The 27972-nt window shown below is 34.2% G+C and overlaps 3 protein-coding genes across 4 annotated transcripts; 1 reads left to right on the top strand and 2 right to left on the bottom strand.

The window, feature by feature from the left end:
• Positions 1–2624: 2624 nt before the first annotated feature.
• On the bottom strand, positions 2625–7063 carry LOC110618120 (protein REVEILLE 6). The gene is made up of 8 exons (XM_021761174.2): positions 6743–7063; positions 5768–5825; positions 5163–5286; positions 4917–5078; positions 4718–4813; positions 3849–3958; positions 3634–3693; positions 2625–3096 (listed from the first exon to the last, which is right to left on the bottom strand). Exons 1-8 carry the CDS (start codon positions 6946–6948, stop codon positions 2998–3000), a joined length of 915 nt encoding a protein of 304 aa, XP_021616866.1. The 5' UTR covers positions 6949–7063; the 3' UTR covers positions 2625–2997.
• Positions 7064–20614: 13551 nt separating this feature from the next.
• Positions 20615–21815, top strand: LOC110616768 (heavy metal-associated isoprenylated plant protein 39). 2 transcript variants are annotated; one of them, XM_021759250.2, is made up of 3 exons: positions 20615–20774; positions 20984–21059; positions 21244–21815. In XM_021759250.2, the coding sequence occupies exons 1-3, from the start codon at positions 20763–20765 to the stop codon at positions 21567–21569; spliced, it is 414 nt and encodes a 137-aa protein (XP_021614942.1). In that variant the 5' UTR covers positions 20615–20762; the 3' UTR covers positions 21570–21815. The 2 variants fall into 2 exon arrangements, with proteins under 2 accessions (XP_021614942.1, XP_043813216.1); XM_043957281.1 differs by having other exon boundaries at positions 20644–20774; positions 20890–21059.
• A 2914-nt stretch (positions 21816–24729) lies between these two features.
• On the bottom strand, positions 24730–27892 carry LOC110618060 (DUF21 domain-containing protein At5g52790). The gene is made up of 12 exons (XM_021761085.2): positions 27333–27892; positions 27151–27227; positions 26990–27073; positions 26793–26906; positions 26609–26695; positions 26350–26489; positions 26172–26259; positions 26005–26078; positions 25663–25847; positions 25285–25591; positions 24925–25198; positions 24730–24845 (listed from the first exon to the last, which is right to left on the bottom strand). The coding sequence occupies exons 1-12, from the start codon at positions 27511–27513 to the stop codon at positions 24798–24800; spliced, it is 1659 nt and encodes a 552-aa protein (XP_021616777.1). The 5' UTR covers positions 27514–27892; the 3' UTR covers positions 24730–24797.
• Positions 27893–27972: the final 80 nt, after the last annotated feature.

The raw sequence follows: 27972 nt of genomic DNA on the forward strand, positions 1-27972 counted from the left end.
TTTTGCCGTGCAGAAAAAAATACATTCAAAATCTTATTTTTATCGTGTAGAGAAAAATACACTCAAAATACAAGATTTCAAAAAATGTTGTGTGGCTGTGTATAACTCATCGGCGTCATTCTTGGACTAGATATTGGTAAAGACCGAGAAATTGTTGGTGTTGGAAGATGAGGTCCGGTAGATTTACAAGAGAAAAGTGGAGATAAACTTTGATTCAGCGTAAAATTTTAGGTCTTCTATTTCAATACCCAAACAAAAAAAATGCAAACCATCTACTTCATTTTTATTTTATGTTATTGCTTCCGTCTTCATTTTATGATCCTTATCTCAAATTGAAAATGGGTGAAAATTTCATTTGTGGTAATTTGTTGTTAGAGTTTTATAAGGATATTGAATTTTATTTCATCATAGTTAGAGAATGAGAAGGAAGACGATGGAGCGGGTATTTTTACATTTTAAGTTCCATTAACAGAAAATTGATGAAATGACTTTAAGTTGGATAAACTTAAAATTCAGTATTTCACTGGTTCAAAATTAAAAAAATAAAATTCTAATTTAGGCTTATTATCATAGTAAAAAATAATATTCAATATCAGTACAGTGAAGTTTATATAAAAATAAAATAATTTCAACTTTTAGTCTCCAACTAATCCAACAAAACAAAAATGCTTCAATTGTATCAAAAAAATACAACCATCATGTGGTGATACAAACCATCAGTATATCATATTAATAAAAGCTTACAAGTATTTTCTCTTAGTTTAACAAATTTGAGGGAATAGCTCTTCTTTCATCGTTTTAAGACCAGTTTGCGACCGCTTCTGTGGCACAAAGGAGCTTTTTTCTATTTTGTTTGGACGTGAATTTTTCTTTCTTTCATTCTGGATGAAGATTTTTTTTTACTTATTTTGTTTTATTTTATTTATTTTTATTCTTTTTTTTTTAATTTTTCTGTTCGTTGTATTTCTAAAATGAGAGATTTTTATTGCATTATGTCTTTATGTTAATTTAGAGGAGGATTTGATTTTTAATAGTAGTTTATCTTTTGAAATAATATTCTAGACTTGCATACCTTTTACTTGCATAGCCAGTGCTATTTGTATTTACGGTATAGATTTTTTATTGTTTTAAATTTATTAAATTCAGATATCCTCATTTTTATAAAAATTTTAAACACTCTTATCCTTAACTTAAATTTTTAGTGAGTTAAATTTGATATAAATTTAATAAAATTAATATGTTAGCTTAAATTGTTTGCTTCTTTATCTTTTTTTTTTTTGCTTTTGGTTCTATTTTCATATTTTTCAACTGAATTATGTAGTTTGAAGATTCAATTTTTAGGTATCATGTTCTTTTTTTTTTATTGAATTTCAAAGTCTTGGTTAAAGAGTATCCTACTTTTTCTAATGATATTATGTTTTCAATTAAAAAAAAAAAGCTAACAAGCACGACTCGAACAGCTTTTGAAGAAATGGATCTGTATATATATATATCAATTTGTTTTTTGTCAATGTAAATGAAGTTCCAGTGATGATCATGGCAGCTACTGCTCCTTCCGCTACAGCGATACAAATTCCTTTGCCTTTTGGATGAATTTATCAAAGTGGTATCATAAAATTGTTCTGCCCTTTGTCTGTGCCCAGCAACAAAATAGGATTGGATTCGTAAAGGGAACATGATTCACTCTGGGTATTCCTTTTTCTCAATTTTGATTTGATATAATTAATAATATAAAATTTTAATAGAATTATTATGAGAATTAATTTTAAATTAAAAATATATTTTATTAAAACCGTCAAGATTTAAAAAAAAAAAATGATATCATGTATCGCTATCTATATCAAATAACTTAATTTACTATGAGAATTCAATTTTTTTTTCTTTATCCTTTATTCCTTTTTGTTTATTTTAACATCAAATATAATTAGTTACTATTTTCCTTTTTTTAGACTTTTAATTTAATTTAATATTAGTATTAATATTTAATATATTTATAATTAATATTAAAAATTTATTATGTTATTTTATTAATATTTTAAAAAAGAAAGTCCATCTTAATTTATACTTTTTAATATTAAAAGATTATATAAAATTTAAATTTTAAATATTGTGAAAAATATTAATAATATTTTTAAAAAAAAATTAATGTGATAAAAATAATTATTATTTATAAAAATAAATATTTATATATAATATAAAAATAATAAAAATGATGAAAAAATTAAATCAATTTAAATTTATTATTAATTTATTTAGAATAAAAAATTTAATTGAATCTATTTAAGTTAATAAAAGAATGCTTTAAACTTCCCAAAACAAATACCAATCAAACACATAATTCTAACACTTCCTGAAAATTTAAAATTATCTAATTGAATTACCCCACCTAAATAACACCAGCCCTCAAGTGAAACATCTGCTGATAATGTTTAAAAGTCGGCTGCTTTCAGCGCCAGCTTAGGTGATGAAACACCTTCAAGCAGTTCTAGAAATGCCACATTAGGAATTCGACAAAATTACAGGAAATGCTATTTTTGCAAAACTTGATTCAATGTCAATTTGTGAAATGACATTATTCAATGTCTTGCAACCGAATGAAAATACAAGGATAGAATAATCTCACATGATCAAATATCTCGCATAACCTATGCTAGGAATATTATAGTCAAAATTTAAATACAGAGTGATTCAGCTATACAAGAATTCCTTTCTACCATGAATCACTATATACACTCCTGAACCCCCCTCCCCCACCTTTTCGGTCTTTTCCAATATGTACATGACAATAGAATGATAAAAGCTACAATTGAGGGTGTAATCAACAGACGACAACAAATAATAAAAATAATTTTTTTTTTTTTTAAAGAAAAAAGAAGGTAGCAGATGCCTTTAATAGCTGGCAGCTGCTTCTACCTGTAGCCCTCCACACTGGTGCATAGCAAAACTGCATGCAAGTTCAGCCACATCCAGCAATGATGAAGCATAATTGGGTCTAATTTATCCAAATTGAGCAACATTCTTTGATAAACTGTCCTTGAGGATTTTGCATGCACCAATTGCCGGTGTGTCTATCTCATAAGAAGAAAGCAACCTCCTCTGTATCAAATATCAGAAGACATCTCAAAATTTCAAAAGTGCATAAAATGAATGCTTTACTGGCTATGCAACATTTTTGAAGAAAATAAATGACGCCCTTGGATGAGATATAAAAGTGACAACAACACATCTCAGGCACTTGCAAAAGTTGGCCGCACCTGCGGCATATAGTTGAGGCCCATTAAAATGCTAACTTAAAAGTATTTTCAATTTTTGGACATGCTTCACTTATTCGACCAGTTTCCACTAGATTCAACAGATATGACGCAGAGAAAAGTCTAATCAGTTTTGATATGTAAATGTAAGCCAAAAGACAAGCGTGGAACAACTAATGTATATCTGATATGTAACAGAAAGAGATCCATTTATCTTATTAAATGAAAAAACGATGTCCATCTGGAGCTAGTTATGTAGCTTAGAAGAAACTGTGGATGGGTCATGCAAGTACACATGAACATAAATAGCATGCACCACGTGAAAAACATAAGCTGATAAAACAGCAATAAAGAAAGTGTCCTTCATAGAAATGGCACTTACATGATCCTCAAAGTCAGGACTGGTCAGATTGATAGAGAGGTTTCTCATCAACAACAGCACCTGAACAGGAAAAATATATATATCAACTACTTATATTGAAGGTTGTGCAATGTGCACAACTAATGCTTAACTTAGACCATGCACTGACTTTACTAATAAATTTATATGAAAAACTTGTTTACAAGAGCAATATACAGGTTTTAAAGAAAACACACCGTCTCAACATCTATAGGGTCCATTTTTTTCAGTCTCTGCAGATGACTGGTAGCATTTGGGTCAAAGACACTGCCAATAAAGTTGTATACTTGAGCAAAGTCGGGCAGAACTGCAAATAAAGAGACAGTATGAGTGCTACAAGTGCTTGAGTACAAAATAAAATTATCTATGCAAGCAACAGTATTTTAACCTCTCGATGTCCAGGCAGAAAAACACCAAGGTAAGCTTAGAAGAGCAAAGAAAAGATAAAAAATATCAAATTTTGTCATACACATAAAGGTCTGAATTTTATGATGGCTTACTTGAAATTATGATTGCACAATATAACACTCACAAGTCACAATTGATTAAAGTCTAGGTAATTGCATTCTATAGTAAGCAACATGTACAGAACAAAGTAACATGTGCCGCAAATTGGACATAGGAAAGAAGTTGATTTTTCATGAATGCATAAAACAAAATATCAGGATAAGCTTTGAAATCATCTAGTAGCAAGTAGGTGCTGCCATCCAGCTATTATGACTCTTGATTCCTCAAACTTAATTATAAAGGGAAAAAGGAAAATGCTGGTAACCATCAAATACTACTAAAGGGAAAGACAGCCTTATCAATTATTTATGTGAGTTGCACGTAATGCTGCTAGTGGCAACACTGCAAAGACAGATAACTATGTGTGTCCAGTTAAGGACATCAGAAGCACATGCATACGTGTACACCCACATGCAAAGATAAGTGGCATGTGTAGGCTTTAGAGATTTGTCACAAGTTATTCTAATTTTAACTCCGTAAAACTTGCCATGAAACAAATCTACTTGCAATGTTATCTGGATTACAGAGACAATTGTAAAGGAATGAAAGGAAACCTCACCTCTCAATCGATGCCCATGATTCCCTAGCCCAGCTGTTTCCCCAATTGGTTTCATTGTAGAAACATTCTCAGTGCTACTGCAACAATTATTTGCACCTAGTAGCCATCCAAAGCACAAACAAATGGAAGCAAATGAGACCAAAGACAATATTTTTCAAAGAGGCAATGGAGTTGGAAATAAAAGATGAGTGTTATAAACCTTTTGCTTGATTTGATAAACTGACAGCTGGCAAATTATTTGTCTGGGAAGCTGTAGAAGCATTATTCATTGGGTTCATAGGAATTGATGCTGAATCAGGCCTTCCATCAAGTCCAGGTTCAAGGAGGTGGAAGGATCCAGGAGGTTGTGAGAGCATTGGGGCTGTCAATAGGAAGTACAAAAAGTTAAATTACTTGAATGATTCCACTTCAGTATTGAAACATAATAAAAATGCATGATTCTCACAATTCTTTGTGGCTTTCTGAGGATATGGATGAGCAGCCTTCCTTTTGGGCCTAGGAGGAGGCAGGTGTTCATTGGTTCCACTCTTCTGAACCTTCAGAAAATACTTCTGTGCATGACTGCGTATCTGCAAAATATTACTTTCAATGTCTCTTTCTGGCATTGGTGCTTTTCAATTTTTTATTTTAAGAAAAAGGAAGAAAAGAAGAAGAAGAAGAAGAAGGGTGGGGGGATGCATGAAATCATACCAATTATGTCAATCTAAAATACAATTCCTATCCATTAAAGAAAAGGCTGCAATAACTACAGTGGACATGTACACTACTTGAGTTCAATTCATGTAAATTAGCAAGAGAAAATTCTTGCATCACCAAATGAATCAAGCAACTGGAGTGACATTCATAGTTACAGAAACATGCAACTGTAATAAGTACAATGTAATGTACAATCATGCAACAGACACTGACTAAACATGAGAGAGTAAATGAGTGAGAGAGAGCACCAACAATATTGGTTCTTCAACAATGATAATTAAAATACAAGAGAACAACTAATAAGAATTGACATTTTCTTAGGGATAAAGTAAACTACAAGATTATGTTTGATACCTGAATTACTGTTTTTGACCCAACAAATGCCTCAATTTTTTTCCAGTCACGATCAAAGCTGAAAAGGATTGATGTAAAGTGTAAACACACACACACACACACACACACACACACACAAAAAAAAAAGAGGATAATAAGGCTTAAAACATAAGATCGCCATTGTGGGAGTATTAGTTCATTTGTAGATAAAGCTCCCAAGGAATTGAGCCAAATATATATATATATAATAATGTTATTGCAATAATGAGATGCTTTGTCTAAAATAACTGCACAACATTATAGAAATTGAATCATCTAAATCTGTCTGCTTATTTTCTTGTCATTTTCCATATATATATATACCCAAAATGAAAGAAACATGAGCACCACATCACTAAATTGCAGAATCGCTAAATTAAGAATGACTATCCCCCCCCCTCTTTTACTGATGTTTTGTTAAAATAAATTTTCACTACGAAGTATACTTTATCATTTATAAAATATTTATTAATGATTCTGAAGGCTAGCTGATCCACCTTCTGTAAAGCAGTCTTCCATTCACTCTTCAGCTTACGAGTCGGACATCTCTTAATTTTAAGCAAAATATAGAAGAAAAAAATTGCAGAACCACAAAAACAGAACTTATAGTTATGATAGTAGAGTGGTTATTAAAAAGCACAACAGAATTTATTTACTGCGACAGACTCAATCCAAACAAAGAATATTGACATTTAGTTGGCAAAAGAAATACGATCCCACTATACCTCTGTACTCCATATAAAACTTTTTAGCTCCAAGAGATAACCAACTGCATTTCTTAAATTCAATTGTCTTGTCCTCCAAGTAAGAATTCAAGTACATTACAAGAGATGTCAAACTAAATTAGCTACGCAGCCTCAATTAACACAAATTAAATTCACATAAAGTGAATTAAACCCTAATTGACATAGAAGGAGAACAGTTTCAACAAATTAAAGGAAATGAGGAGGAACTTACAGTTGAAGAGCTTCGAGGAACTTATCGTGTTCAGGTTCAGACCAGCTCTCTCTGGATTTGGTGATGGTGTAAGGTTTTCGGATCTTCTTACTCGGATCCTCCGATGGAGTGGCCGATGCTGTGACGAAGGGTCCCAGTCCTGGTAGGGCCATTCCGTTCGGATCCAAGTAGAATCCGTCTGGCTGGTTCGGATTTTTTGAGACCATTTGAGATAATGAAATTTTAGGTTATAGCTTTGAAACAACTGAGAAATGCGGCTTTTGCAGGGACACGAGGGGTTCTTGTAGCAATCATCAATCTACAATCGGATGCCTTCGGGCCTTCAGTGAATATGAGGGAGAGGCGTATAAGAATATGCCACGTTATCACGACCAGATTTTTAATATTACTGAAAACATTATTTAATATATTCTAATTCTTATAGTTACAAATATTGAATATAGTTATATAAATTTTAAAATTAGTCAATTAATTCCTTTAAAAAATATTTTTATCATAATATCGAACAAATTTTTATTACGTTTTATACTTAAAATAAAAATCACGGTTCTTAAGTAAATTGTACCAAAAAATGAATTAATATAAGTTTTTTAAACTGGGAATTAGGGATGAATTAATATAAGTTTAACTAATTTTGTTTTACAAAATTAAAACTTATTGCTTAATATTTTTTTTTCAAAGATGCCAATGGAGGGTTGGTTAAACTTTCAATTCTTTGTTTTATTTAAATGATAGAATTATTCTATTTTATATGTTTAATTTTGTAAGAAAAATATTTAGATAAATTTTATAAAATTACATATAATTTAAAAATAAAAATTTATAAATTCTTTCTTTTAAATAAAAAATAATAACAAAATTAAATTCTTTTCATCCATTTCAAAGAAAATATATATTATATTAATATAATAATAATTATTATTATAATTATATAATAATTATAATAATTAATTATTATTATAATTATATAATAATTATAATAATAATAACAATAATAATAATAATAATAATTATTATTATTATTATTATTATTATTATGAGTTGTCATCATAAAAAATTGATCATGCAGTAAGAATTTGATACGTGAAAAATGTGATTCCACCTAATAAAAGAGACCCAAACACTTTAACACTCGGTTTATCGTCAAGACTCACTATTTTTTTATAGGTCGAGTATTGGTAAAGAATTACCGTTATCAGGCACATTCTCATTTCGCCTGTAATCACGAAATCACTAACCTATTAGCCGGCGATATTCTTTATTAAGAAGCCGGTCACATCATCGCCGAATTTTCATAAAACTCTATATTTATCTTCATCTTCTTACAGTATAAAAGGGAAACGATCACATAGATAAATGAATGTTATCTCTAATACTACTAAAACTCTTAGTCATTTATTGTATTCTTTCGATTTTTAAAAGTACTGACTTGAGCGTCGGAGTGGCTGCCGTGGACACCCACCATCACCTCACATTTTCTTTCTTGCAGGTTTCTACCGACCATAGCACAGTATCATTCTGGTCATATCATCAACCTAATCTCATCAATATCATTTGGTCTCGTTGCTGGGAGACCCATTAGATTCTCTTTGATCATTTGAGTTTACGCTAGACTCTTGTTCTCTTTTTCTCTCTAAAAAAGGAACTTTTTTTTCTGTTCTTGAAAATGGCCAGAATTGTACATGTCATCACCGGAGAACCTGACAAGAGTAAAAGAAAAAATAAGCAAGTAGCATAGGATGTCCTATCTGTCCATCAAGAACCACGAACTAAGTAAGAGATAATGTTTGGCCCTGCAAATAAAGAGACCGGATTTTTTCAAAACGACCCGCTGATTGTTAAGATCCTCCTAAACCGATATGAAGTAAGGAAGGTACTGATAGATACAGGTAGTTCTGTTAACCTTTTTATCCTAAATATTTTTAACAAATTAGGCTTGGAAAAAACAGCATTGTCAGAGTTTCCTACCCTCTAGTAGGGTTATGAGATAAGATCGTGACAGTGCTGAATACCATCAACCTTCTCATTGTACTCAGTGACAAAAAGTATAGACGATAGTTGTATGCAAAGTTTGCGGTGATAGACATCCCATTTGCATACAACGTGATACTCAGCCATTTAGTCCTGAACTGCCACGGTATCGTTATTAACATAGGTGTTATATGTCTTAAGCTTCTAGCTCCAGAGGGAATAGCAGTGATCCGAGACAGTCTAAGATAAGCCAAAGTTAGATTACGGATATCTTGCAAAAAGTCTTAAAGTGTTTGGGCCCGACTGTTTCAATTGATATCAGAGCCACCCTGGGTCAGACAAATTGTGCGGAGCTAGTGGACCCGCGAGGAAAGGGCTACCCATGAGAAACGAGGTGGAGCCGCCCGAGGCACTAGTGAACCACAATACCCGAGGGTCCGGTCCTGGTTAGCAATTGTATTGGATCCAGTTGCGACGAGAATGTCGCAAATTTAGCTGGACCGAGTATAACGGTCAGCTGCCTGCTTGTGGATTTACGGCAGCTGTTCCCTCCCACATCGGAAGATTTTAAAAAAATTGAATTGTATATAATAGCTAGCACAAAGAGAAAACTGTTAGGACAAGGAAACAAAGAGAACCAAAATAAAAGCAAAAATCAGAAGGGATAACTTACCATCAGAAGCATCTCCCTATCAGAAGCATCTCCCTGATTGTGTCTCCAAGCTCCCTTCGAGTCCGAGACCGGAATGTTGCTTGCTCTTGAGTAGAGCTAGCCAAAAGGCTAGTAAGAGCAAGCAGACGAGGGTCCGAAGCCTCTGTAGCCCCGCCAAACATCCGCTCCTCTAGAATCTCCGCAACAACGCTTGCTGGAGATTGGTGAGTGATGTCCTCTGCGTTCAAAATCTCGTTGTCAGCAGCAGAGAGCAGAGGCACCACATGAGTTTTTTCTTTTTCTAGAGGAGGCAGGGCAAGAGCTAGTCTTCTAAAGGCCCGAAACCTCTTGGGGACAGGAGCCGGGGCAGGCACTTCAGAAGGGGGAGGACGCTTGTTCGTGGCCCCCTCGACAACACTCTCAGGGACAACTGAGGACTCTTCTGTTGGGAAATCCCGAGATTATTGCAACCCAGTTGAGCAGCGAAAAAATAAAATCTCTGTTGATTTCCTTTCCTAGAATCCGAGTGCTTCGTTTAAATCATAAGAAGGATATGAGACTAACCTGTTAATCTCGTCAAGAAGATACAATGCCGAACTGATGGTGCTGTCTTTTCAAACGAACACTCTCAATGGTATCCACATGAACGTCTTCTATCCTTCTAGAGTGCTAGCTCTCAAGGATGGATAGATTATGTGCTCCACAATCTGCAGCGGTTAGACTGAATTTTCTAAAAACTGTCGTCAACACTCTCTTCGTAGAAAGAGTATTTATATGTTTCAGTCTTTTGTTTTCCCACAACTCTTTTCCTAAAAGAGTTGTACTACTCTTTTCCCAAAAGAATTGTATTTAGAACCCACTATTACAATCTCGCAGATACTCAAATATCTTTATGTGATAGAGTTCTTTATCTGTAACAGTTACAGATAGACTGCAGATCTTTTACTTTATTATTATTAATTATTTATTATTATCTTATAATAATGAATAATTAATAATAATAACACTTTATTATTATTAATTAATATTAATAATAATAACACTTTATTATTATTAATTATACTAATGGGCTTTTAGCCCATTAATATAGCACATCAATAACGTTCTTGTGTGTGACCCAATAGGCTCACATTAATTGGCAATAGGCCCAGTCCAACAAGGCCTATAAGTCATAAGTGGCCTCTAGCAAGACATTATGACTACCCAACTAATATGAGGATCAATAGTCCGATATAGCCTATTAAATAGAACATGTATTAATCCTTTTGTCACACAATATCTAGTTTGAACATAAGTCATGGTCAATGTCAAACTTATAATATTCAAACTTATGATTTCTCGATCTCTAAGTAGACTGATAAATTCAAATGATATTGATCACACTATCAATTCATTTGAGCACGGCCATGCATTTCTCAGTCTCACTTATCGAGGGGCCTAGAAGATATCTCTCTCATAGAGAAGGACAAATCTTATCTTGATTGTTCATTATCCTCTACATAATTTCTATTATGCTCAATCATAACCTTTATAATTGTCTGATTAAAGACAACGTTTGGTTATGTCAAAACATAATAGTCCTTATGTTGGAAACTATGACAATCTCAAGTCAAAGGATTAAGACATAACTACTTTGAGATTCACTTATGACAATGACCCATGTAGTGATGTAATACCCGGCTAGACTCCGGTATCAGAATTCCTACAGTCCGGTGGAATCTCGGATGTCGGAAATCTCTAGAAGGGTAAAATCATGTTTTCATAAAATGTTTTAATGTATTTTATGGTTGTAAGCAAGAAAGAAATTAAGTTTTGAATGAAAATAACCTTGGAGGAAGACTCAGGTTCGGCCGTCGAACCTCAAGTTCGGCCGCCGAACCTCAAGTTCGGCTGCCGAATATGCATGCGCTTCGGGAGCGCTTTAGGCCCCCGAAGGCATAAGTGAGGGAAGTCCAGGTTCGGCCGCCGAACATGACATGCATGCGGAGGCACGTTAGGCCCCCGAAAGTGGCCTGGCCAGCCACCTATAAAGGGGTCCCTTGTCCGAAACGGGCAAGCTTTTCTCCCCATTTTCGGCCAAGGTGAGCTCTCCGCCGTCCCTTGTTGATTTTGAGCTTCTTCCTTCGAGTTTTCATGATTTCTTATGGATTTTAACTTAGTTTTTGAAGATTTCGAGCTTAGATCGAAGTTGTGAAGCTTGGAGACCTCAGGAACCCATCTTCCCCAAATCTCCAAGTTAGGTCACACTCTCTCTCGATCTTCAAGAGGTAAGAGTCGATCTTGAACTTATTATATGTTTAAACAAGTTTTAAGTTGATTCATGGGGTAGAAATGCATGTATAGGTCTATGTTGAGTTATTGAGCAATGTGGACTGTTTGTGTACGTTTGATGTGTTGTAGTTGAGGTTTAGGATAATTTGAAGCCCCTAGGAGCTTATGTATGAATGTATGTATGTTGTGGAAGTGTTTATGCATGCTTTGGTTGAGTTGTGAAGTTTGGGAGGCATTTGTACATGTTGGAGGCTAAGTTTTTGTCCTTTGGGAAGAACTCAGGTTCGGCAGCCGAAGGGACTTTCGGCCGCCGAACTTGCCTGTGGAGGCAAGCCTTTTGGCTGCCGAACCCTGCCCCCGAAAGTGGACTTTTGGCTCTGGAAGGAACTTTCGGCTCTGGAAGGGACTTTCGGCCGCCGAAGGTGCCGCCGAACATGCATGAGTTTCGTCTCTGGAAAGAACCTTCGGCCGCCGAAAGTGCCGCCGAAGATGCATGACTTTCGTCTCTGGAGGGACTTTCAGCCGCCGAACCTGCCGCCGAAAGTGCCCTGTCCAGTCTTCCTTTGCATGATTTCTATGATTGTTTTAAGGTGTTTTAGGGGGTTTTTGGGGAGTATTTTAGAGTCATGTTCATGAATGTTTAGTCTCTCATTTGAGTCCACCTGTGTAGGTTCGGACCCGAGGAACCGAGGACCCCAGCAGTGAGACAGCTGCTTCAGTGTCTTGTCAGAGCTAGCCAGAGGTGAGTGGAATAACCCTTTATGTTTCAAAGCAAATAATGAAAGTTTTAGCATGATTCACGCATCATGAATGCCATGAGATATATTAGGGTGCTTGCATTAGAATTCACGAATATGTTGCATTGCATATTATGTTGTTGATGTGGATGAATGTTGAATGATCCATTAGCCCTCATATGTTATGACATGATGATAGGATATGGAAGTCCAGGCGTGCCTGCTCTACGCCCCTGGCACTATGTAAGAGAAAGTCCGGGCGTGCCTGCACTACGCCCCCGGCACGATTGGATATGTATGATATGATATGGAAGTCCAGGTGTGCCTGCACTATGCCCCTGGCATGATTAGACTGTATAGAGGGCTAAATGGTGACAAGTTCATCCTTGATGTGATTTGTTTGTGTTGTGATGCATTCCATGATATCATATGTTTTAAATACAATGTTTTATTATTTTGCTCACTGGGCTCTAGTAGCTCACCCCACTCCCTAATTTCCCCAGGTTTGCAGGTACGGGATAGACCAGGAGGTCAGCTAGAGTAAAGTCATGTCTATGTAATAGTTAGAAGTGGATATGAGAAGGATGTAATGTAAAGTATAGTATTGAACAATTATGTAATATAATGATGTTATTGAGGTTTAGAGTTGTGCTTGACCCTAGTATGTATGTTAATCCCTTTTGTTACATGATCTTTCAAATGTAATGGTTTAATGATGTATTATGTAGACCAAACTCACTATATGCTATGTACCCCATTGGAGTATTTGATGAGGACTCCAGTGTGGGGTTGAGGTTTATGTTTATGAGTTGTGCATGCACAGGTTGAGTTTGGTGATTGAATGAGAAAGTTCAAAATTTTTAGGTATGTGTTGGTCATGTATGGGATTAAACAGGTTTACAGGATGTATGTTAGGCTTGCTACGGGTCCCGGCGGCCTTAAGCCGATCTGGATCCTAGCGCCGGTAGCGGTCCGATTTCCGGGTCGTTACAAGTGATCTCAATGCGAATCCATCCAATACTTTGTTCTCCAACAAGTATTTATGATTATTGAATTATATCAACATATACATAATCATCTCATGATTATCAATCAATAACCATACCAGTTATATTTTATTATTATCAACATAATAATAAGTAACCAGGGATGATAATCATTATTATGTAACATGCAAACAAATAATAATGATAAAAACCTCTTTTATTAATGACCAAAACGACATACATAAAGGTCCAAAATAATGGCCTAGGGCATATACACTAACATCCTCTCGGGGAGGAATGCTATACTTTAGCTCGGACTCGACCCCCTCCATAGGAACGTCCTCAGCAGCGAGGGCAATCTCTACGGAAGCTCCTAAAACCTCCATTTCACCGCCTGAGGCTCTCCCATCAACCGGAGCGACTTGGGCTCTCTCTTCATGGACATCCTCCAAAGATGAGGCAACATCCGTCCTCACATGCCCAGGATCTTCAACCGACCTGTCAGTAACCCTGGGAGCCCTCTCCGTCCTCGCAACAGAGACCTGTTGGGACTTCGGGGCCTGGGAAGACTGAGGAATCGAGCTCGACCTGCTACGGCTGGAGGGCCTAGAGGTCCTGACACCTCGAGAGCTCGGCTTGGGAGCTCGGGAAGAAGCTGAAACAGAATGAGCAGACCGACCTGCCGACCTGGAAGAGATGACCTGGGCCACCTCCTGAGTGGCTTCCGACACAGACAGCCCAGCTCGGAGGGCATCTAAAGCAGCATTCATGCTCTCCGGAGACAAGGTGAAGTTCTTTGGGGGCTTGATCTGGTCCATCTTAACGTCGGAAGCTGCAAAGATCCAAAATCAAAACAAATTAGAACAACCCTCAGTCAAAATCACAAAGAAAAGGCAAAACAATTAAATGAAATAAAGTAACAGCAGCCCTGCAATCCTGGACACAAACATACACCTTTCGACATCATACTTCTTCTCAACAGAAGTCAGTCGAAGGAACCCTATCTGTTCAGTGAGACTTAGCTGGGGCAGGTCGTTGCAGCCTAGATGGACATCCTCCCAGGAGAGCTCCACCTCCCAAGATAACCCGGAGTCCTTCTTCAGCTCAACCACAGCGAACCCTTCCACCAGCCCTTTATCGAGTCCTTATGACCCAAGAAGATGGACAGCCCACCACGAGGGGAAAAATAGTAAAAGCTTTGGCTTGCCCTAACCAGCCTAAAAAAGGTAACAAAGAGACGCGCCGTGGGTGTGAACCCCCAGCTCAGACAGACAGATTCGAAAGAACACATGAAAAGAATGGAATTAGGAGCCAACATTCGAGGGGTTATCTCGAAGTACCGGAAGACCTCAATGAAGAAAGGAGAAAAGGGGAAGGTTAGACCGTATTCTCGTTGTTTGACAAAAAAGACTAGACTGAAATCTTTCTGGGGGTCTATTAAGCCGGGAGGAGGAGGATCGGGAAGAACGATCCTCTCATTCCGGTAAGGAGCTCAAATGTGATAAAGGGGAGTATCCAAATACTCCCGAGAAATGAAATTTTTTAAAGTAGAAGGGGTGATGCTAGACTCAAGATTAAAGACATCGGGAAGCTTAGGGCTATCCACGGTGAAATAAGAAGCGTACCTTAAAAGTGGTTAGAGCAGAAGGACAGAGCAAGCAAAGCGCACAAAGAACAGGGAAGCACAAGGGTTCTGGAAAAGTAGAGAAATTTCGAATTTTGAAACAGTACAAGGAAAGAGAAATGTTTTAAGGGGGAAAGTTCTAGCGCGGTCATAATGGGTCCTTGGCGTTTAGCCTCCCATCATTCATGTAATAACTGATGAGAAGGTAAGAGCATTTGATGAGGGCTCTAGTGTGGGTTTTATGTTTACAGGTTATGATGTATGCTCAGGTCAAGTTTGGTTTATGAAAAGTTTAAATTTTTATGAAAATGTATGTTCATGTATGGGATTTTATCAGGTACACAGGATGTATAGTAGGCTTGCTACGGGTTCCGGCGACCTTAAGTCGATCTGAATCCTAGCGTCGGTAGCGGTCCGGTTTTCGGGTCATTACAGTGGAAGAGTTCTTTCCCATAGAAGAAGGAGAATCATGGATGACGCTACTATGTAAATTCTTGACACAAGATGATCTTCCGACTGATAAATTATCAGCCAAACAGGTAATAAGAAAGTATCCTAAATACGCACTAATTGATGGTTAGTTGTATAGGAGGTCCTCAATATATCCTTGATTGCGGTGTGTTAATGAGGAGGAAGGCCAAGAAATCGTAAGGTATATCCATAACGGTGATTGCGGAAGCCACGAAGGAGTCCGAACAATCGATCAGAAAGCATTTAGACAAGGATAATACTGGCCGATGATAATGAAAGACACTAAGCAGCTTGTCCAAAGATGTCAAAGATGCCAAGTATATACAAACAATGCAAGCAACCATCGGAAGTCCCTAGCCTTTATTTCAATGAGGGATAAACATCATTGGCCCATTTTCTAAGGCAACCAGATCAAGAAAGTTCAAGATCGTAGCGGTAAATTATTTCAGCAAGTGGGTAGAGGCGGAGGCAGTACAATCAATCACCACCCAATAAGTGATTTTCTTTGTCAGCAAAAGTATATTCACTCGATTCAAAATACCAAATATAATAATTACTAATAATAGAACTCAGTTTGCAAGCTCCAGGTTCAAAGGCTTCTGCAAGAAATGGAAAATTGACTTAAGGTTTAACTCAGCCTATCACCCCCAGACTAATGGTATGACTGAGGTGACAAACAAGAACATTCTATGGGATCTAAAGAAAAGACTTGATCAAGTTAAGGGCAACTATCCCAAAGAGTTACCCTACATACTATAGGCATACAGAACCATTCCCAGGACAGCTATAGGAGAAATGCCCATTTCTTGTATACCGGACCGAGGCAGTCATTTACGTGAAAATCAAAGCAGGCAGTTTCAAGACACGATACCCTGAGATATTAGAGAATCCTGAAGAAATACAATTAAATTTTGACAAAGTAGAATTTCTAAGAGAAAAGGCCGCAATCAAAATGGCAGTTTACATAAACAAGATGTCTAGAATATTCAACAGTAAGGTTAGGCCATACGCCTTCAATGTAGGGGATCTAGTCCTTAAAAGAACAGATGTAATAGGTAGTAGCACCGGGTCTGGTAAGTTGGGCGAGAATTGGAAAAGACCGTTTAGGGTCTCAAAGGTTATTCACCCAGGATCATATAAGCTAGCCAAGTTAGATGGTTAAGTCATTTCCCATTCCTGAAACATCTATAATTTGAAAAAGTTTTATGAATAATAAATTAACAAAATATTTTCACATGTGGTGTTCTTCAGTAGCAAGGAATGATGGAATTACCTCCATCGAAAAAAGACTAAACAAGGTCGCAAGGCAGTATTAGCCAGACCATTCGAGCATTGGTCCCACTAAGTAAGGTCACAAGACAATTTTTTTCTAGGCCGAGCCATGAGGCAGTTTTCGCTAGACTATTTGGGCGTTGGTCATACTAAGCAAGGCCATAATGTAATTTTCAGCAGGTCAGGCCATAAGATAGTTTTTGCTAGACCATTTGGGCATTGGTCCCACTAAGTAAGGTCACAAGGCAATTTTCACAAGACAATGTCATAAGACAATTTTCGTCAAGCCATTCGAGCATTAATTCCACTAAGCAAGCCCACAAGTCAATTTTCACTAGGTCAGGTCATAAGGCAGTTTTTGCCAGGCCATTCAAGCGTTGGTTCCACTAAGCAAGACTATTCATGTGTTGGTTCCACTAAGCAAACCATAAGGCAATTTTCATCAGGTCAAGCTATAAGGTAATTTTCGCCAGGCCATTCGGACGTTGGTCCCATTAAACAAGATCCCAATGTGGTATCAGTCAGACCATTTGAGCGTTAGTCCCACTAAGTAATACTACAAGACAATTTTTGTCGGGGCAGACCATAAGTTAATTTTCGCTAGACCATTCATGCGTTTATCCCACTAAATAAAGTCACAAAACAGTTTTCGTCATGTCAAACCACGAGACAACTCAGCCTAATTTTATCAACATCAATAATAATAATAATAATAATAATAATAATAATAATAATAATAATAATAATTCCTCTCAACATTTTTAAGAGTTTTTTTATATAATTAATTGCAATTACAGTTTTAACTTGGTCTCAATCTTAAAATAACTTTAATACAAAATAATTATTGACTTTGAAGCTTCAAAATTAATTAATATATTAATTTAATTATATTGAATTTTTCAAAAATATAAAATAAAATAATTAAATTTGAAATTTTAATCTCTTATTTTTTCTAGCAAATATTTAATTATTAAAGTAATAAAATCCAAGAACACTGGATTACTTTTTTATACATTTTATATTAAATTGAAACTAACGTTTAGTAAATAATGCATGAATGTTTGTTCATATTATAGCTTTTAATTAGTGGCGCTTAAAAAAAGACTAAATAATATTTAATTAAGATTTCATTTATTTGAAAAATAATTTATATTTAAAAATATTTTACAACAAAATAATTTATATTTAAAAGTTCTAATAAAATATTTAAAGTGTGAAAATAATTTTTTTAATCAATAAAATATTTTTTGTTAATTAAAATTTTTGAATACTCTAAACACTATAAAATGTATTTTTTTTGTTAAATAAATAGGAATTAAATGTTATCTAATTTATATTTTAATATATATAAATTAAAACTAAACATGAAGCAGTGTAAAGCCGAATTTTAAAAACAAGAGAGGAATATACAAAATTTACTAGAATCATGCATTTCTTGATTCCGAGAAATCCTACATATTTGCGATAAATCTAAGCTTAGTAATTTTTTATTTTCTAGAGTCAATCCTAAACCTATCGAGATTAGGTCCAAATTTATTATCAATTTAGAGACATGTCAAAATTAGTGAATCGGATTTAATTCAATAATTTCAAATCGAATTATTTAATTGAATACCTACTCATGAATAAAATAAATATTTGTTGAAAATATTTTATTTTTTAATGGATTGTAACTCTTTTATTTAGTTTTTATTTTAAGTATATCTATTTTAGAATGAAATATTAGATATAGGACTTGGAATTGGAAAGATTTATTTTGAATTTAATTAAAAATAAATAAACCAAAATTAATATTTAGCTAACTTAATTTAGATTAATTTTTATACAATATTACAATTAAATAATATGTTTGATAAAAATCAAAAATAGAATAAAACGATTCTTGCACTAACAAATTTAATCTGATGATAAGTGCATTCGAATAAATCTGAAAAATCTCAGGATCAATCCCCCAATTCTTCGTTTCAAAAAAAAGAAAAAAAAAAACAAAGAATAAAACGATCCTTACAGTTCAATTATTGCATATACAACTTGAATCTAAATCACTGATTCAGACCTAAAATGGGCCCTTGGTGACCCCAACTTGCTCGATCCAAACACTGATTAAAAAGTTGTGAAAAGCGCGTGATAGTTTCACCCTCCCATGCAAAACGTAAACCCTTTATTTTTTTCTCTCTCTATTAAATCTCTTTATTTGGTATAATTCTTTTTAATTAAAAATTTATTTTAAAAGGAATTAAAATTATGCATCACTTTACCATATTTTATTTGAATTTTTTATTAAAAAATGAAAAATTCCAAGAGATTTTCATGCATTTTTTCATCATAATATTTTCCTTCTAAAAAAAAGAATTATAATATTTTCTATCATGCCGACTAAAGGCCATATTAGATGTTTAAAATATATATTTTTATTGTTTTTAAAATATATTAATTTTAAAACAAATTCTCAATGTTTTATGGAAAATGAATCTCTGTTATGTATATATTTACGTTACAGCTAAATTAAATTAAAATTAAACATGTAGCATTTACTTTATACATTTAATAACAAAAATAATACATCTTAGATTTCATTTATTTTATGAAAAATAATTTATATTTAAAAAATATTTTTGATTGTGGATAAAATATTTTCTATGAAAAATTATTTTTCGAAGAAAATATTTTTTAATGATGTAATTTATTTTTTATTATTTAATTTTAATTTTAAAAATAAAATTTATTAAAAAATTTATGTATAAAAACATTAATAAAAATATTAAATTATAAAAAATAACTTATTTTTCTTTTGATTATAAAAATATTTTTTATTGATTAAATTTTTTAAATATCTCAAATATCAAAAAATATGAAAAATATTTTTTAAAAAATATTTTATATAAAACAAATAAAGTTTTAATTTCTAGTATTTTTTTAAAATATATATATATATATATATATATTTTTACATTTTACTAATATTGGAAATGATAAATTAAGAATTAAGACTTTACCCTAATTTACAGAAAAAAGAAAAAGTAATACAAGCAAGGGACAACAATTTTCTCTATTTTGTACCGCACTCTGTTATACAAATATGAAAAACTTACCGTTTATTTATTATTATAACCACGTAAAATATTATGCGGGTTTGAATTTTCAAATTTTGCGGAGGTATAATGAATGAAACATGAAGTGTAATTAATAATTTTTCTAAATTGCCTCAAGAGCCCTTCCACAATTACAATTTTATTAACTATGGGTAACTCAATTATAAAATTTGAAGTTTTCATAAAATATAAAATTTATTTTTATTTAATTAATATTTTTTTAATTTAGCGGAAAGTCAAAATTTTTTTTTTGTGAAATAAAAATTTTTTTAATTTAATTTAATTAAATTACTTTTTTAAATGGTGATTTTTTTAATAAAATAACACATTTAAATTAAATAAAATGTAAATATCAACTGAAATATCTCTTTTATTTGGCTCAGGTAGATGCCACGTGACCCATCAATCCGACAGAGGATTTGCTCTTCTGCTGTTTAAAAATGGGCCTGTAGCCATAGCTACGTGAGAAGCCGCAGCTCTCCCTCTTTACAGGCGAGCAAAGATTGAAAAATCGATAGTTGGACTGTGTCAAATGTACCAACCAGGAAGCGGAAGCCTTATTTTAAATTTCTTGCATTGACGGACAACGTGGTTTAAGACTTTAAGAGGGATCGAACCTAGACGTGAAGTTTCGAGTCTTTCCTGGAAGACCCAAATGAAAATTAAAGCACTACTGCAATAATACAGAACGGTGTCGTTTTGTGTGGAGGAAAAGCCAATGCTCTTTCGTTTGCTGGTCACCTTAGACCAATGTGCTTCGGGTTGACTCTAATTTTCCACATCCACTCTCGTCTCTCCTCCTATAAAATCTACCCCTTTCATCTCCTTCCTTCAACACGGGCTTATTTAATTTCTTATATCTTTTTCCCTTTTCTCTTCTTCTGGCCTTCAGCCTTCTTTGGCTTCTGTTTACCGTTCTTTACAAGTTCAATCGCCGATCTTTCATGTCTCAAAAGGTTAGAATTTTCTCTATGGATCCTGCTATGTTTTCTACTAGAAATATAAATACATGGCTGATTATCTTCATACTGAATTTTCATATTTAATTTGATTTGTTTATCCTTTTGTTAGGGATTGTTGATAAAATCATTGTGTCATGTCTTCCTTCTCGTTTAATATTCAAAGATTATTTTTAACTAATATATAATCTTGGAATTTATTGCAGAAAGTGGTGTTGAAATTGGAGCTACACGATGACAAAGAAAAGAAGAAAGCCATGAAGAAAGTATCTGGCCTTTCAGGTATGGAATTTCATCCGCCTGCTTTTAATATAGCCTCTATTTGTCATCTCAGATGACGAACAAGGGGAAATTTTTTTATAATTTTTTTATTTTTTTGGTCTTTATAAAAGAATGATAACCCAGATCTTAAGGGGTATGGCAATTTGACCAACATGAACGGTTCTTCTTGATTTCAAACTTGCAGGAGTAGAATCAATCTCCCTGGATATGAAGGACAAGAAATTGACAGTAATAGGGGATGTTGATCCAGTGCATATAGCGGGGAAGCTGAGAAAGCTCTGCCACACAGAAATAGTTTCTGTAGGACCAGCAAAAGAGCCAGAAAAGAAGAAGGAAGAGCCCAAGAAAGAGGAGGCAAAGAAGGCAGAGCCCCAAAAAGATCCAAAAGAGAAGGAGAAAGACCAAGTAGCTGAGCTCGTTAAGGCCTACAAGGCCTATAATCCTCACATGACGACCTACTACTATGTCAGAAGTGCAGAAGAAGATCCTAATGCCTGTGTCATTTGCTAGATACATCTTTACAAGAACTGGCAGGAGAAATAGTTGGAAGGAAAAATGGAAAAGAAAAATAAAAGAAAATCATGTCTTTGTTAATTAATCATCTTATATTTGGATCATATTAGAATCTATATGACAGTACTTTATGTACAGTAGATGACGGTGGGTTTTTCGACTATAAGTTTGTTGGTTTTCTTGTGCTTTTGATGTATCAAATTTTTTGTAGCATTAAAATTTCAGTGGCAAAATTTTGTCCCATATTAATTTTCCACGACTGCGCTAATTTTTCCATGCAAAAAAGAAAATGATTACGATAAAAAGGACAAGATATCTGATAAAGCCATGCTAATTAAACATGGGATTTGTGACGGTGTGGGATTATTTTAATGCTGTCGAATAAGTTTAATGTATAGTGATTTGGTCAGTTTGATAAAAGAAAAGATGAAGCAAAATTGCCAAATTGGTTGTTGATGATTCATTAAACCATCAAATAAAGTGAAAATTTTGCCACTACCCATCTGCATATGAGGCCTTGCTATTTAGTTATGGCTATTACATTCAAATCCCACTTTCTTGCTTGATATTTATTTATGGGTTGCTAAATGTTAGACTATTGTTTCTGCTCTTTTCTATGTGCTTTGTGAATATCTCACTTTGGAGAACAATGGTTCGGAGTTTGATGTGAAGCTTTGTATGAAAATAGGCTTGAGCTGAGCCGGCACTCTTGACTCTTTTGTCTGGGGCGAGAGAGAAGGTTGCTTGTTGACTAAAGTTACCAAACGAAATTCTTCATTCTCTTGCCCCACTATTATATGTTAATTGGTTCACGAATGATAATGACCGATTAGGAAAAAGTAAATGGTCCCTTTCAAAGAATTAAATTAAATGGTAAGAAAATGAATCCAACATAACCATCCAAACCCAATAAACCCAATAAACTTCTTATTTATATGTGGTCCATATCATATAATAAGCTGATAATTTAAAATCAGTGCAAATTATTTAAAGAAATTTCACTTAGAAAATTTATATGGGTATAAAATTTCTCTGATATGATTATAATCAAAATCATAAAAAATATATTGATATTACTTTTTTTTTTAGAATTTTTAAAAAGAGGCTCTTTCCCTTTGTATATGATAAAATTTAAAATTAATTATCTTTTATCGATACGAAATTAATTTTTTACTCTTTAACAATAAAAAAAAAATTATCCATGCCGCGTGACATAAATTTTATGTGGAGCTTTTATTTTTAATTGAATGGTTTATAAGTATGAGCTCATTGGGAGAGGGCCCTTATTGTTGGCATGCTTCATAATTAAGCTTCAATAGTTTATTATTGGATTTTTGAGGATGGAATGACATTTTGGGGACGTCCATAAAATCGATCCGTACTCTTGATCCCTCAAATCTAAATGAAATTAAAGAGGTGAGAGCTTTGTATCTCTCTTTGTTTCTGATAGTAATGGTTGCTCTGCATGCAACTCAAACAACACTTCTAGATGAAGTCTTCTCTTTCTGCAGGACTGATTTTTTAGGATTTGCTCCTCTTTTATTTTGCCTGTTGTCCTATATGTTAATTGTTTTGTGATTGAAGTTGTTTTCCGAACGTATCTCAATTGATAGGACTTTTCAGACTCTTAGTTGTGCTTTCACAATGCCTCCATGGTTGAGCGCCCCAAGGTTCATGGTGGTTTTTCTGTGCAATGTAGCAGCTACAACTTGTTGTTTTTCAAGATTGTGGGTTCCAGTTTTGCCCATCACATTGCTAGGATTTGTTTGTGGGCTGAGTTCTTCTTATGAGCCGGTGGTTTTTAAGGTTGTGTTTGAATTTTTGTGTTGGGTCATGTATCTTTTGTAATAGGCTTCAAGCCTCTTATCTAATAAATTACTTCTAAATTTGCAAAAACATAAATAAATAAACACATAAACCATCAAAGCACAAACTCTGCGCACTAAGCCTATGCGTAATGAATTACGTGTGACGTCATTTAATAGGAGCCTGTAGAAACTCAATTCGCTTTGGTCGCTTCTGGTCTAGTTTCAAAGAAGAACCATTAATTTGAATGATTTTAATGTTCAAATCAATTTCAATTTGAAACAATTTTGACTCAGAATCGAATATACTTCGCATCCGTTTTAGTTTAACGCAATTTCAGTTCATAATTTTTTATAAAATATAGTAATATTAATATTTATATATTATAAAATATAAAAATAAATAAAAAGAAGAAATATAATTTTATTAAAAAATTATAAATAAAAAATTACTTACCAAAAGAATACCTTAAACGGCAAAATTGAATTCTGCAGTTTTTATCTATGAAAAGGAAGTGATGGGTTGATATAGACTGCAACATACTAATAAATTAAAAGAAAACAACTTAACGAGTAGTGGTCACGGTGATGGATGACTGGCACTAGTGTTCTTACGAAAGCAGAAAATTATTGGTCTAATTATTTTGCTATGATATTTCTTTTTGGATAGATTATATATGATAATAAATTGATAACACGTATTCATTTTTCGGAAAAAAACAAAGAATTACGTTGTGGATCGGGAATTTTTATATCCAGACAGTTCAATTAAATTACTGTTTTAGGAAAAAAAACAGCAATTATGAGACTGAAAAAATTGTAAATATGTAACTCTATAATCTTCCAAAGAGTTAGTGTTGGACCTTTCCAACTGGGCCTTGCTTGATACATATTTATAAGCAGTACTCATTATTATTTTAATTATGATGACTTTTACTCTTATTTTCAGTTATTCATCACAATTATTTTATCATATAAAATATCCATAATTTATGAAAACTTTGCAATGTGAATTGATTTTTCGTAATCAAATCATATTAAAAAAATTTAAAAATATTTTAAAAAATATATAAATATAATATTTAAAAAGTTAAAAATTGAATTATATATATTTATAATAAAAATCAATTTACATAAATTTATAATAAAAATATATAATTTTTGTTGAATTTTATTTATTTTATTTTGTTTTAAACTAAGTAACTATAAACATCCTCCTAATTTATTTTAGTATTTCTGGATTGATTAAGTACATAAATCCCGTGGTGGAAACTTATTCGAATTAAAAAAAAAAAAAAAAAAATTCCTTTCCATCTTTAATGCATCAAGTTGTTACAAGACAAAATGACATATTTATCCAGCGAGACTGCATATTTTATTGTCAGGGACTAAAACCAAGAAGCCTTTCACGTTACAATCACTATACATGCTCTGGTCTTCTCAGCTTCTCATATGATTTTCTTGAAACCTGCCAACAGTATAAATTTAGTATACCGGAGATTAAAAACATATCATCGTAATATTAACGTCGTTGTGTTAGGGCATACCCGGTGTGAGGACGGCGAGTAATTAGCAACTGGAGAATTGGGAACAGATTTTCCAGGGGAAGCTGATAGAGTTGGTCTAGCCAATGGCGAACGAACGTATGGTGGAATTGGAGATTGCAGTATGGGAGTATGATTGCAGGATGATAATGGACTCTGATGATAGGAAGAAACAGGGGAAGCCACATGAGTTCGCCACTGGAAATTGGAAGCTGATGCTGCCACAGGAGACCTCATTACTGGAGATCTTCGCCAATCTAGCATGTTAATTTTAATCCTTTCACGGGAAAAGAGAAAGAAAGAGGTCAGTTGAATTAATTTATTTGACGCACAAAAGATAAATTTGAATTCAATTGCACGTACTTGTTGTGAACATCAACATACTCATCAGTCTCGTCCAGGATTTCTTCCTGCAGCAGTTCCTCCATAACATCTTCTAGTGTTATGATGCCAATGACCGCTTCATCCAAAGCTGAAAGGGATTCCAAATCCTCGCTTGAAAGATTTTGATTCTGGTATTCACTTTTCTTTAATTGTGGGCGCAAAAGATCTCTTAGATCTCTCACATTATCCGGCGCTGGACTTTCGATTTCAGTGTCGCTAGAGTACAGAGATGGTGAGTGTATACTGATGTTCAATTGTTCATTCTGGCCAGGACGATGACATATACCTGAACATGCCAATCATACATAGAACTTAGAATAATGAAAATGAAAAAATTTATATTCCAAGTGATTCTACCTTTCACATCTGCTTTTCTTTGTTTTGAATTTGGATTATTATTCTTCTTGAAGATGCTAGCATTGGATTTTTTTTCTTCTGCAATTTCTTCAACATCATTCTTACACTTGACAACAACAGCCATGTGGCTGTGACCAATCTGAAATTGATTCAGGATATCATAAAGAGGCAAATGATCATGTACCCTGTCACAAATGAAGACTATGCATTTGTTACTTTGCAAACTTAGAAGCTGTAAATTTGGTGTTGTGCGTATTAAACGGATTATCTAAAATTAACAAGAAGAACAAAAATCGTAAATTCTGCAGCCAGCCAACACAATATTGGGGTTTCATTTTATACCTTGGAATTTTCCTGATGGTTATATCTCTTATAGGGGTTTCATCTTCTGGGCGGAACTTGATTAAATTCTTCACCTATGAAACAAAGAATCAGTCAATACCACCTTAATACATGTTTTATTTTCACAGTCCTAAATATTTACCATTTATTGTTATAGAGGTGCTTACCAAAATCAGGCCAATGATATTTGCTGGTTTTCCCGAATAAATGGGAATGCGACTGTGCCCTGTGCTCATTATTTGCTCCATTGTTTTCCTAAGGAAGACAAATTAATTATAGATCAGTTGATAGGAGGCAAGTATTTTTCTTAATGGAAAACGCTGCAGAAACGCAATAAGGACATACTCATCAAGTTTAGAATTTATATCAAGTGAAAATATTTTAGGTAAGGGTGTCATGGCATCTTTAGCTGTCTTCTGAGTCATATCCAAAGCTCCAGTAATGATGGTGGTTTCGTCCTGTGTCAATTCTCCACCCTTTCCTGCCTAGCAATTAATTAAAACAAGAGAATATCATGGTTTTGTCTCGCTTTCACTTCTTGAAAAATAGTTAAGGGACCATTAAATAGGCCTCCTTGTTAATCTTTGCTTTGTGGGACACTAACCTCTTTTCCATGCATGTCAACCAAGGTCTTCAGCTCTGCCCTTCGTAGAAGTGCAGAATGCTTTTTCCCAAGGATCAAATCCAACAGCTTACAGAGAAGAAAGAGCTAAATATAAGTACTTTGATATGTAATTAATTTCTTTATTACTAGAAAAATTTTCACATTTGAACACAAGCATCTATACCTTGCTGATCGGATAAGCTAATGGGAAGAACACTATAACAATCAACCGAACTATGACAGACATTTTTGCTCCAACTCTCAATCCATACCGAGAACAAACAGCTTGAGGTATAATCTGGATGAGAATATATAGAAAAATCTATCAAATATGTTAAACCCACATTTCAAAATAGCTTGCAAATAGAAGATTTTAGTTACCTCGCCGAAGGCAAGTATGAGGGTGACTGATATTAGTATAGCTCCCCATGCTGGAAGAAGTGCGTCAAGGAAGATGGGCAGGGCCTTATGAATTCAAAATTTTATATAATTCAGAATATCTTGTGCGCAAAAAGTTTGAAAGAGTTACGATCAAAACATACCTCCATCGCCAAAGCATTGCCTATGAGGAGCGTACAGAGGAGCAAATGCTGATTCTTCACAATTGGCAGAATCTTCTCTGCCATCAAGAATTAAAAGCATAGAAGTCAGACAGACTACGTCAATCTTTGGAAGCTGATGATGATGACAATATACTAGACTCAAATGCTAAGAGTATACCCACCTGCGTTCTTGCGGTCCTGAGGCTGACCAGCCTTGATGAGGACCTCAAGATCAACTAGGCTGAGAGACATGAGTCCTAGGGTAAGGCCAGACATGAGGCCAGCAAAACACACTAGCGCCACACATATGATTAGATATGTCCAGAACATGGGCTCACAACACGGCACATCATTTGCTGCCATTCTTTGACGGACCAGATTTATAACAAAGTCGAAATCTTGGATTCAAGCAGAGGGTGCAGAGGTGTGATGCAGGAACAAGTATGAGTGAGAGCTGAGGCTGTTGGGTATATAAACAGGTGCCTAATGATAAAAAAAATAAAGACCATTGTATTAGTGGAGCATAAGGTTATTAGTCTGGATATATATAAATAAATAAAAGGTAATAAAAAGGGCCTCAGATAAAAAGTGAGAAAGGGGGAAAATGACACCGACTTTGGTGTCATTACTCAAACATCCAAGACCTAACTGTCCAAAATCATGCCAAAGCATTCGTCAATTACGATTATGGAAAATATAGGGAATTAGTTCAGAACTAGAAGTGGCTCTCTAATAGAAATATATTATTTCAAATGTAAGTGGTTATTAAATTATTTTTAAAATAATAAATTTTATTTTAAATGTATATTAATTATTAAATAG

Source organism: Manihot esculenta, chromosome 6 (assembly GCF_001659605.2).
Source record: "Manihot esculenta cultivar AM560-2 chromosome 6, M.esculenta_v8, whole genome shotgun sequence".
Classification (NCBI taxonomy): domain Eukaryota; kingdom Viridiplantae; phylum Streptophyta; class Magnoliopsida; order Malpighiales; family Euphorbiaceae; genus Manihot; species Manihot esculenta.